At 37.6% G+C, this 12,445-nt stretch overlaps 1 protein-coding gene across 1 annotated transcript; it reads right to left on the bottom strand.

The window, feature by feature from the left end:
* Positions 1–10,270: 10,270 nt before the first annotated feature.
* On the bottom strand, positions 10,271–11,535 carry LOC141567350 (olfactory receptor 14A16-like). The gene is made up of 2 exons (XM_074314096.1): positions 11,532–11,535; positions 10,271–11,208 (listed from the first exon to the last, which is right to left on the bottom strand). Exons 1-2 carry the CDS (start codon positions 11,533–11,535, stop codon positions 10,271–10,273), a joined length of 942 nt encoding a protein of 313 aa, XP_074170197.1.
* Between the last annotated feature and the right edge of the window lie 910 nt (positions 11,536–12,445).

The following is a 12,445-nucleotide window of genomic DNA, read 5'->3' as shown; positions in this document are numbered from 1 at the left end:
TATACATTATATCTATCTATCATCTATCTATCTATCTATCTATCTATCTATCTATCTATCTATCTATCTATCTAGATATATAAAATGATAGTTGGCATTCATTATTGTTCAGCTTCAGGTGTACAGTGCAGTGATCAGTCATCTACATCATCCCTGAGGTGGTCTCCCAAATGGGACACGTGTCCATTGGATACCCTACAAAATCTTTACAACATTATTGATTACGTTTCCCAAATTAACTTTCAAAACCCCGTGGCCATCTTGTGGTTACCGACTGTTTTCTAATCCCCTCACCTTCCCCCTTATCCCCACCCCCCGCCCATCTAGCAACCCTCAGTTTTTCCTCTATGTCTCCAAAACTGTTTCTGATTAGTTCATTCACTTATTCTTTTCTTTAGATTCCGCATATAAGTGAGATCATATGGTATTTGTCTTTCCCTGTCTGACTTATTTCACTTAACATAATGTTCTCTAGGTCCATCCATGTTGTTGCAAATGGTAAGATTTCTTTCTTCTTTATGGCTGCGTAATACTCCATTGGATAAATGTACCACTGTTTCTTAATCCAGTCATCTACCAATGGGCATCTCGGTTCTTTCCATATCTTGGTCTTAGTGTATAGTGCTGCAATAAACAGGAGTGCATAAAGATTTTTGAATTAGAGTTTTGGATTTCTCCAGATAGATACCTAGGAGAGGAATTGCTGGATCATCAGGTAGTTCAATTTTCAGAATTTTGAGATACCTCCATACTGTTTTCCATAGTGGCTGAACCAATCTATTCCCACCAACAGTGCATAAGCGTTCCCTTTTCTCCACATCCGCGCCAGCACTTGTTGTTTGTTGATTTGTTGATGGTAGCAGTTTTGACTGGGGTGAGGTGGTATCTCATTGTGGTTTTTATTTGCATTTCTCTGATGGTTAGTGAGGTTGAGCATTTTTTTATATGTCTGTTTGCCATCTGTATGTCCTTTTCAGAAAAATGTCTCTTCAGGGCCTCTGCCCATTTTTTTTTTTTTTTGTACTTTCAGGGCTTTTTTTTCCAAGTCAAGTTGTTGTCCTTTCAGTCTTATGTGGAGGGCGCAGCTCAGCTCCAGGTCCAGTTGCTGTTTTCTAGTTGCAGGGGGCACAGCCCACCATCCCTCGTTGGAGTCGAGGAATCGAACTGGCAACCTTGAGGTTGAGAGGATGCGCTCCAACCAACTGAGCCATCCGGGAGCTCAGCAGCAGCTCAGCTCAAGGTGCCGTGTTCAATCTTAGTTGCAGGGGGCGGAGCCCACCATCCCTTGCAGGACTGGAGGGATTGAACTGGCAACCTTGTGGTTGAGAGCCCACTAGCCCATGTGGGAATCGAACCGGCAGCCTTCAGAGTTAGGAGCATGGAGCTCTAATCGCCTGAGCCACTGGGCCAGCCCACCTCTGCCCATTTTTTAATTGGGTTGTTTGTTTTTTAGGAGTTGAGTTGAGTGAATTTTTTAATAAATTTGTGATATTAACCCCTTATCAGATATATCATTGGCAAATATCTTTTCCCATTCAGTAGGATCCCTTTTGTTTCATTGATGGTTTCCTTTGCTGTGAAAAAAACTTTTTAGTTTGATGTAATCCACCATGTTTATTTTTTCTCTTACTTCCCTTGCGTGAGGGTATATATCAGTAAAAATCGTACTCCGGGTAAGGTCTGTGAAGTTTCTTCCTATATTTTCTTCTAGGAATTTTATGGCTTCAGATCTTTCATTTAAGTCTTTAAGCCATTTTGAATTTATTTTTGTATATGGTGTAAGGAGGTGGTCCAGCTTCATTTTTTTTTTTTTTTTTTTTTTTTTTGCGTATGTCTGTCCAGGTTTCCCAGCACCATTTATTGAATAGACTGTCTTTACCCCACCGTACATTCTTGCTTCTATTGTCATAGATTAAATGGCCATATAGGCATGGATTTATTTCAGGACTCTATTCTGTTCCATTTATCTATGTGTCTGTTTTGATGCCAGTACCATGCTGTTTTGATTACTGTAGCCTTGTAGTATAATTTGATGTCAGGTATTGTTATACCTTCCACTTTGTTCTTATTTCTCAAGATTGCTGAGGCTATCCGGGATCTTTTATGGTCCCATATAAACTTTAGGATTATATGTTCTATTTCTGTGAAAAACGTCGTTGGTAGTTTGATAGGAATTGCGTTGAATATGTATATTGCCTTAGGCAGTATGGATAGTTTAACGATATTAATTCTTCCTATCCATGAACATGGTATGTGTTTCCATCTATTTGTATCTTCTTTCATTTCTTTCTTCAGTGTCTTATAATTTTCTGAGTACAGATCTTTTACTTCTTTGGTTAAATTTATTCCCAGGTATTTATAGTCTTTGGAGCAATTATAAATGGGATTGCTTTTTTGATTTCTCCTTCTGATGTTTTATTATTGGTATATACAAATGCAACTGATTTCTGAATATTAATTTTGTATCCTGCTACTTTACTAAATTTATCTATCAGCTCTAATAGTTTCTTAGTGGAGTCTTTAGGGTTCTCTCTATATAGTATCATATCATCTGCATATAATCACAATTTTACTTCCTCCTTACCAATTTGGATACCTTTCATTTCTTTTTCTTGTCTGATTGCTGTGGCTAGAACTTCCAGCACTATGTTGAATAGAAGTGGAGAAAGTGGGCAACCTTGCCTTGTTCCTGATCTTAAGGGGAATGGTTTTAGCTTTTCCCCATTGAGCATGATGTTAGCTGTGGGTTTATCATATATGGCCTTCATTATGTTGAGATATGATCCCTCTATTCCCACTTTCTTAAGGGTTTTTTATCATAAATAGCTGCTGGATTTTATCAAATCCTTTTTCTGTGTCTATTGATATGATCATGTGATTTTTATTTTTCATTTTATTAATGTGATGTATCACATAAATTGATTTGAGGATGTTGAACCACCCTTACATACCAGGGATGAATCCCACTTGATCATGGTGTATGATCTTTTTAATGTATTGCTGAATTCTGTTCGCTAATATTTTGTTGAGGATTTTTGCATCTATGTTCATTAGCAATATCGGCCTATAGTTTTCTTTTTTGTGTGGTGTCTTTGTCTGTTTTTGGGATCAGGGTGATAGTGGCTTCGTAAAAATTGTTTGGGAGCCTTCCCTCCTTCTGGATTTTTTGGAAGAGCTTGAGGAGAATAGGTGATAATTCTTTTTTGAACGGTTTGTAAAATTCACCTGTAAAGCCATCTAGTCCAGGGCTTTTGTTTGTTGGGAGCTTGTTGATTACTGATTCAATTTCCCTGGTGGTAATTAGTCTATTCAGGTTTTCTGTTTCTTCTTGAGTTAGCCTTGGAAGGTTGTACGCCTCTAGAAAATTGTCCATTTCTTCTAGATTGTCTAATTTGTTGGTATATAGTTGCTCATAGTAATTTCTTAAAATTTTTTGTATTTCTGCAGTGTCTGTTGTCACTTCTCTTTTCTCATTTCTGATTTTATTAATTTGGTTCCTCTCTCTTTTTTTTTTAATGAGTCTGGCTAATGGTTTGTCAATTTTGTTTATCTTCTCTAAGAACCAACTCTTGGATTCATTGATCTTTTGTATTGTTTTTCTGGTTTCTATTTCATTTATTTCCGCTCTGATCTTTATAATCTCCTTCCTTGTACTCCCTTTGGACTTATTTTGTTGTTCTTTTTCCAGATCCCTTAAGTGTGAGGATAAACTGTTGATTAGTGATGTTTCTTGTTTCTTTAGGTAGGCCTGCAATGCTATGAATTTCCCTCTTAGGACTGCTTTCATGGCATCCCATAGATTTTGGGTCATCGTGTTTTCATTTTCATTTGTCTCGAGATATCTTTTCATTTCTTCCTTGATCTCCTGCTTGACCCATTCATTATTTAGTAACATGTTATTCAGCCTCAATGAATTGGTGTGTCTTCCAGTTTTTTTTTCTTGTAGGTGATTTCTAATTTCATAGCACTGTGGTCAGAGAAGACATTTGATATGATTTCAATTTTCTGAAATTTATCAAGACTACTTTTGTGGCCTACCATATTGTCTATCTTGGAATATGTTCCATGTGTGCTTGAGAAGAACGTGTATTCTGCAACATTGGGGTGAAATGCTCTGAAAATATCGATGAAATCCAAGTGGTCCAATGTGTCATTCAAAGCTCTGGTTTCCATACTGATTTTCTGTCTGGAAGACCTGTCCCTTGTTGTCAGAGGTGTGTTGAAGTCCCCTACTGTGATAGTGTTACTGTTGATCTCTGTCTTTATGTCAGTCAATATCTGTTTTATATATTTAGGTGCTCCTATGTTGGGTGCATAGATGTTTACTAGGGTTATGTCCTCTTGTCGGATCGATCCCTTTATTATTATATAGTGCCCATCTTTGTCTTTTAATATGTTCTTCATTTTAAAGTCTATTTTGTCAGATATAAGTATTGCAACTCCAGCTTTTTTCTCATTTCCATTTGCATGAAATATCTTACTCCAACCCTTCACTTTCAGCCTGTGTGTGTCTTTTGATCTGAGGTGAGTCTCTTGTATACAGCATATACAAGGGTCTTGCTTTCTTATCCACTCAGCCACCCTATGTCTCTTGATTGGAGCATTTAATCTGTTTACATTTAAAGTGATTATTGATAGGTACATAGTTATTGCCATTTTCAAATTTGTAGTTAGATTGTTTTCATCTTTCTTCTATTTACAGAAGTCCTTTTAGTATTTCTTGCAATGCTGGCTTGGTGGTAATAAATTCCTTTAGCTTATTCTTTTCTTGGAAGCTCTTTATCTCTCCATCAACTTTAAATGATAGCCTTGCTGGATAAAGCAATCTAGGTTGTAGGCCTTTGTTTTCCATCACTTTGAGTATCTACTGCCACTCCCTCCTGGCCTTCAATATTTCTGTAGAAAAGTCATTTGATAGTCTTATGGGCGTTCCCTTGTATGGAACCCTCTGTCTTTCTCTTGCTGCTTTTAGGATTTTCTCTTTGTCTTTAACCTTTGCCTTTTTAACTATAATGAGACTTGGTGTGGACCTGTTTGGGTTTATCCTGGTTGGTACTCTCTGCATTTCCTGGGCATGTATGTTGGTTTCCTTCATCAGGTTAGGAAAGTTTTCGGACCTTATTACTTCAAATATGTTCTCAATCCCTTGCTTCCTCTCTTCCCCTTCTGGTATTCCTCTGATGCGCATGTTGTTGCGCTTGATGTTATCCCATAGGTCTCTTAAACCATCTTCATTGTTTTTTATTCTTTTTTCTTTCTGTTGTTCTGTTTGGGTGATCTCTGCTAACTTGTCTTCTAAGTCGCTGATTCGATCCTCTGCTTCATCTAGCCTGCTGTTAATTCCTTCAAGTGAGTTCTTTATTTCGGTAGTTGTGTTCTTTAGTTCTAACTGGTTGTTCGTTATGATTTCTACATCCTTCTTGATGTCATCTCTAAGCTTCTTAAACATTCTTATCATCAGTGTTCTGAACTCTGTCTCTGATAGGTTGGTTACCTCTGTTTCATTTGGTTCCACTTCTGGAGGTTTCTTCTGTTCTTTTATTTGGGACATGTTTCTTTGTTTCCCCATTCTGGCTGACTCTCTGTGTTTGCTTTTTTTTTTTTTTTAATTTTATTTTATTAAATTTATTAATTTTATTTTATTAAATTTATTTATTGACAATTGTTAGTAAAATTACATAGATTTCAGGTGTACAGTTCTGTATTACATCATCTATAAATCCCATTGTGTGTTCATCACCCAGAGTCAGTTCTCCTTCCATCACCATATATTCGATCCCCCTTACCCTCATCTCCCACCCCCCACCCCCCACCCCCCTTACCCTCTGGCAACCACTAAACTATTATCTGTGTCTATGAGTTTCTGTTTCTCATTTGTTTGTCTTGTTCTTTTGTTGTTTTTGGTTTATATACCACATATCAGTGAAATCACATGGTTCTCTGCTTTTTCTGTCTGACTTGTTTCGCTCAGCATTACTCTCTCAAGATCCATCCGTGTTGTCACAAATGTTCCTATATCATCTTTACTTACCGCCGAATAGTATTCCATTGTGTATATATACCACAACTTCTTTATCCATTCATCTATCGAAGGACATTTTGGTTGTTTCCATGTCTTGGCCACTGTAAACAAAGCTGCAATGAACATTGGAGCACACGTGTCTTTATGTATACATGTTTTCAGATTTTTTGGGTAGATACCCAGGAGAGGGATTGCTGGGTCATACGGCAATTCTATTCGTAATTTTTTGAGGAACCTCCACACTGCCTTCCATAACGGCTGCACCAGTCTGCATTCCCACCAACAGTGTATGAGGGTTCCTTTTTCTCCACAGCCTCTCCAACATTTGTTACTATTTGTCTGTTGATGATAGCCATTCTGACTGGGGTGAGGTGATATCTCATTGTGGTTTTGATTTGCATTTCTCTGATGATTAGTGACGTTGAGCATTTTTTCATATGTCTATTTCCAGCACTGTTTTATATCTGGAAATTTGTACCTTATTCCCTTTCAACTATTTTCCCCTACCTTTTAAACAATTTTAAATTACAGTTGACATTCAATATTATTTTATATTAATTTCAGGTGTACATCATAGTGGTTAGACATTTATATAATTTAAGAAGTGATCCCTCTGCCTAGTCTAGTACCCACCTGTTCTGTTCTTTTATTTGGGTCATGTTTCTTTGTCTTCCCACTTTGGCTACCTCCCTGTGTTTGTTTCTATGTATTAGGTAGGGCTGCTACCATGTTTCCCTGAAAATAAGACCTAGCTGGACCATCAGCTGTAATGCGTCTTTTGGAGCAAAAATTAATGTAACACCTGGTCTTATTTTAATATAATATAAGACTGGGTATAATATAATATAATGTAATGTAATATAAGACTTGGTCTTATACTCAGTCTTAGTAGAGTAGCCTTATGTAGTAGGTATCCGGGGACCTAGTGGTTCAGTCTTCCTGGTCACCTGAGCCGGGTGCTCCAGGTGTGTCCCTTGTGTGGGTTGTGTGTGCCCTCCTGTTGCAGTTGGTTGCTTTTGTCCATCAGTAGGAGGGATTGACCCTCAGGCTGATTGGTTGTGAGGACTGGCATGACTACAGTGGAGATACTGTTGTGCAGGGGCTGATGCTATGAAATAGGATTTGCTTTAACAGGGTTCTGGTGTTTGCCCAGTCTGCCCACTGGGTGTTTCCTTTTTGGAGGTGGCTGTGTGATGCTTTAGCTGGGTCTGAAGCTGGCCACCAAGTGGGCCAGCCCCATGCCTCTGGGGGGTGCCCTGCTGCAGGCCAGGTTCAGCTATAGCCTGTGCTCTGCCCAGGACAATCTGGCATGAGCCAGAAAACAATCTGCAGATATCTGTTACCTATGCTGGTGTGGGACGCTCCTCAAGAGACCAAACCATGACCGAGGTTGGCTGTAGCTAGTGCCTGGCTTAGGGATGCTCAGCAAGAGGTAGAGGACACACCTAAGTTAGATGCTGCTTGTTTGGGTATTGTGAACATTTGAGAAATTTTAGGAAAGTCTGCAGCATGAGCCAAGACAGGTCATTTATACAGATATGCCACTGGAAGTGTCTTGAGTGTGACCAAAATTTGGGTGGGGTGGCATCCTAGGGAATCATCAGGGGAGGGTGGACAAGTGGTGTTATCCAGGTTTTTGGAGACTCAGGTATGGAAAACACCTGGGTCTGCATGTTTGGTGAGGTGATGTCTCGGAAAGAAAAAATGGCTTCCTCCAGCTCTTTAGTCTGGGAGAAAGCTGCCCCTCCAACCCTTGCCCTGAAGCCAGACAACTCAGTTCCTCCTCCTATGTTCCTGGCACCTTTCAAGCTGCTGCCTCAGCACTGGAACTCAAAGAGAGTGAGTCCATCAGTGAGTAAGTCCATGTGTAGGCATTTTAAAATGAGTGCCTGGAAATGCAGTCACACTCCGGCTCATTCAACCACATTCTCCACTGGATTTCACAACCAGAAATGATAGGGACTTCTCTCCCTGGCACTGGAACCCTGGTCTGGGAAGCCTGATGTGGGGCTGGGACCACTTGCTCCTCTGCAGGGGACCTCCTCAGCTGAGATAGCCCTCCTGATATTTAATGGTAACACCGGGGTGAGGGACCAGCTCGTTCCATGTCTCTGCTCCTCCTACCAGTCTCCAGGTGGCTGTCCTTAGTTATAGAAGTTTGACTCATCTAGACTTCAGGCAATTCTCCATGATAGTTGTTCCATAGTTTACTTGTAATTTTGATGTGGTTGTGAGAGAAGATAAACACAGCATTTATATACTCAACCATATTGACCAGAAATCCTCCTAAAATGTGATTTTTTTAAATGTCTGTGGTAGACTGAGAAGAACATCACATTTGCCAAGAATACACCATAGCTTTCAAACTTCCTTTTTATTAAAAAATTCTTAATAAAAAACTCCAATGTTCCATAAAGACTATAAGATTGTTACAGTGCCTCTTCAGGGGTTAAGTTAATATAAATGAAAGAGGAAATATATAGTTAAGAAAGAACTGGAGCATGGCATTGGAAAAGAAAAGAAGAACGCTTTAATATACTTTTCTTTCCACTAGGGTCTATTATCATTTTCTTCTGTTTGAAAACACACATGGCAGGTTTGTCTTGTTTCTGATGCACTTTAGGTAGTAAATAGGGTAATTATTTTACAGACGTGAGCAAAAATTATTTTCTCAATTTTACTTACTGGGTACATAAGGAAAGTACAGCTAAGCTTGTAGTTACTGCCTTATTTTGACTGCATTACTCTTAAGTGGGTCATTTAAAATAGTTCTTCAGGTAATGTTTACCTGTTTTTCCATTCCTGAATACTTACACTAATTTGTACAAATAGGGATTAAGAAATACATAATGTTAGAGAAGCTCCTTATGTTTAGATCTAGTATGTATGGGATAAGACGATATCAATTTTTTCATTTAAAACATGTTTTTAAATTGCCTTTTATTAGTGAAAGTGATAGAAATACCCCTATAGCATTTGGTAGAGACATTATTCACTTCATCATAAATCTCTGTTTGCTATGTCCTAGTTCTGCTGCCTAAAGGATGTAAACAAAATATATTGCTATAGGATATGTCACTTTGTTCTCCTCCCTAAAGAATTCAGTTTGTTAGTTTCCACATTTTTAAACTGTTGAAACTGGCCGAAGTATGTAAGAAACACTGTAGTGTCTCAGACCCAAGGAGATATTTTCTAAATCAGTTTTCTTTAAATTACTTTCTACTTCCATTACTAGATCTGCTGTCTCTTAAAATGTTAGAAACCAGTTACTATTAATGGTAAACCAACTGCTCATTATAAATGTGAGGTTTAACAAATAAGTTATACATGTTATATTTATTCCAGTGTCTTTTGCTTACCTGTTAATTGTGAGCAGATTGTTGAATGCTATTCTATATTCTGAAGTTTATTATATAATAACTCTTTGAGCAAGTTGAAGTTTAATTGTGCAACAAATTTATATTAGAATGCAATTTAAAGTGTTTTTCTCTATAGCCTTTTTTGACTGGGGAAGCAGGTAGTGTTGACTAGTATATTTTATCCTTGTTCCATCTGTGTTTCTATAATATATGGTGCCCTGCCTACCCCAGAGAGCTAGAAAACTTTGTCCTTTAATCCTTTTTGTGGGTTCTGTTTTTGTGGGTTTTTTTGAGAATATGCATACAATAAAATGTTCCTTGCTTGTTAACAAAATGTCATTATGTGATTTCCAATGACTTCTACTACCAATACACTGTGATCATACATTCTTTTAAAGACTGTTGTGATTATAGTGTTTGCAAGGACAATATTGGGGGATTAATCATTGAATTAATTAAGCTGAACTCATAAATATATACTTGCCAATACAAATGAAAGAGAAGAAAATAATATGTTTAGATTTACTCATTTTTATTAACCATTGCAAGAGTAAAATGGAAAAAAAAATGACCTGGAGTTGTAATAAAGTAAGCAAAATTTGAAACTTTACAAAATCTTCCTAAGTAAAAAGTGCTGGTGAAAAAGTATGTGAAATGAAAAACAATATTACTCTATACCAGGGGCCAATTGATGTGAACATAAAGATTAGAAGATTTCTGTTGAGGTGGAAATTGCCAAAATACTCCACTGACATTCAGACCCACCTAATCAGATAAGTTCACCATTCAGTGTATGAGCACCAATAATGTAATAGGGTTCTAATAACTTGAAAACAATTTATATAAACCAAACAATTGGGTTCAGAAAAGTAACTGATATTTTAGATATTTATATCTTTGGTATCATTTTTTCACCAAAAAAATTGCCAATGGCCACTTTCATGTCCCTGTTTCTGAGGCTGTAAATGACAGGATTCAGGCTGGGAGGTAACAGAGAATATAACACAGTCATAAAGAGGTTTAGTGATGATAGAGATTTAGAAGCTGAACCTAAATATGCAATAAATCCAGAAGAGAGGAACAAGGTCACTGCAGTGAGATGGGGCATACAGGTGTAAAAGGTTTTCAGTCTTCCTTCTGCAGAAGGAATTTTTAGGACAGTGGAGAAAATATAAACATAGGAAACAACCATTAAAATGAAACATACAAAAGTAAAACAACAACTAGCAATAATAAACACATATTCTAAAACTTTCTCCCCAGAACAAACAAGTGTCAGCAAAGATGGAATATCACAGAAGAACTGATGCACTATATTTGGCCCACAGAAATGGACAGAGAACATACCTGCAACATGAAGAGATCCATAGAGACACCCACTGAGCCATGAGGCAGTCACCATCTGCACACAGGTGCTTCTATGCATGATGGCCTCGTAGTGCAGCGGGTGGCAGATGGCACCATAGCGGTCATAGGACATCACTAGAAGGAGGGCGAACTCTGTGCCAGCGAAAAAAATAACAAGGAATACCTGTGAGGCACATCCCATGAAAGAGATGGAATGGCTGTTGGTCAGAGAGTTCATGATGGATTTGGGAACTGTGACAGAGATGTAACAGATATCGATCAAGGACAAATTCTTCAGAAAGAAATACATGGGGGATTGGAGATGCTGGTCAATAGTGGCGAGGGTGATAATGAGGAGGTTCCCTGTCAGGGCTGCCATGTAAATCAGGAAGAAGAGAGCTGTCCAGAGTCTCTGTAGCACCTGGTCATCAGGGAATCCCATGAGCAAAAAGTCTACGAGTATTAGGGTTACATTAATTTCTCAGGCATGATGATTCTCGTCTGTGGAAACATAAGAACAATTAACTTGTATCTTCAAAATCCTTCTCTTTTGGTATGTTTTATTTATAAATTATGGGGCTATTCCCTGGATAAATTATATCTTGCAAACTATAGTTTCATCAATGCATGTAGAGTAAATTACATTAAGATAGTCATTAAAGGAGGTTAGAATAATTTTTCATATGATAGTATGAAATTTATTCATAAATATGTAAATATTCCCTCAATAAATGGGGGATTTTCTGACTTTGATGGAACAAGTTGAAAGAGCAAAATTTTGAATAATTGCTCATTGTTTTTACCCATACTTGGAAATTTGCTTTGGTTCAATGTCAACTGTTTGATTGATATATTTGAAAACTTAGTATGAATAATTGACAGATCACTTCTTTTTCTACTTTTCTCTACCATTTTATAGCATAATTAAGTGGAGGAGGGGAGAGATGGGTCAAACCACAAATTCTCTTTGAAGTATTTTTTTTTAAATTAAAACTTATTGGGGTGGCAATGGTTAGTAAAATTACATAGATTTCAAGTGTATAATTCTGTATTACATCATCTATATCTCACATTGTGTGTTCATCACCCAGAGTCTGTTCTCCTTCCATCACTATATATTTGATCCTGTTTACTCTTATCTACTACCCTCCACCTCCCTTACCCTCTGGTAACCACTAAACTATTGTCTGTGTCTGCTTTTTGTTTCTTATTTGTTTGTCTTGTCCCTTTGTTGCTTTCAGTTTTATATCCCACATATTAGTGAAGTTTTTTTGTGTGTGTGTGTGACATGATAGAGACTACGACAATAATATATTAAAATCACTAAGATTTATACATAGGTTTGAAATATAGCAGATAATATATTAGCTGTACTGGAAAGGACTGTGGAATCCTAGAGGCATCCACATGTTCTGTGCAACCCATATCAATTGCCCAGAAACAAATTGATTTGATAATATTTTCCTTCAATAAGGACACATGGCTGCCACACATCTAATAAACAAAATTAAAATACAATGCTATATTATTCTCCTGAAATAGTGGAATATAAGCAGGTGAAATAAATTTACCTTTTTTGACACATCAGGAGACCTAGAGTGGCATTGACAAGCTTCCAGTAGATGCATATAGCACTTACCTAATAGAGATCCAGTTTTCCTAATTTCAGGGGTCTGTTATTTAAAACACTGTGGAACTGAAAGCTTAGGATGAGGCT

The sequence above is a fragment of the Rhinolophus sinicus genome, linkage group LG10 (genome assembly GCF_036562045.2).
Source record: "Rhinolophus sinicus isolate RSC01 linkage group LG10, ASM3656204v1, whole genome shotgun sequence".
Taxonomy (NCBI): Eukaryota; Metazoa; Chordata; class Mammalia; order Chiroptera; family Rhinolophidae; genus Rhinolophus; species Rhinolophus sinicus.
Note: the sequence above shows the minus strand (reverse complement) of the source record. Positions and strands in the feature narration are given on the sequence as shown.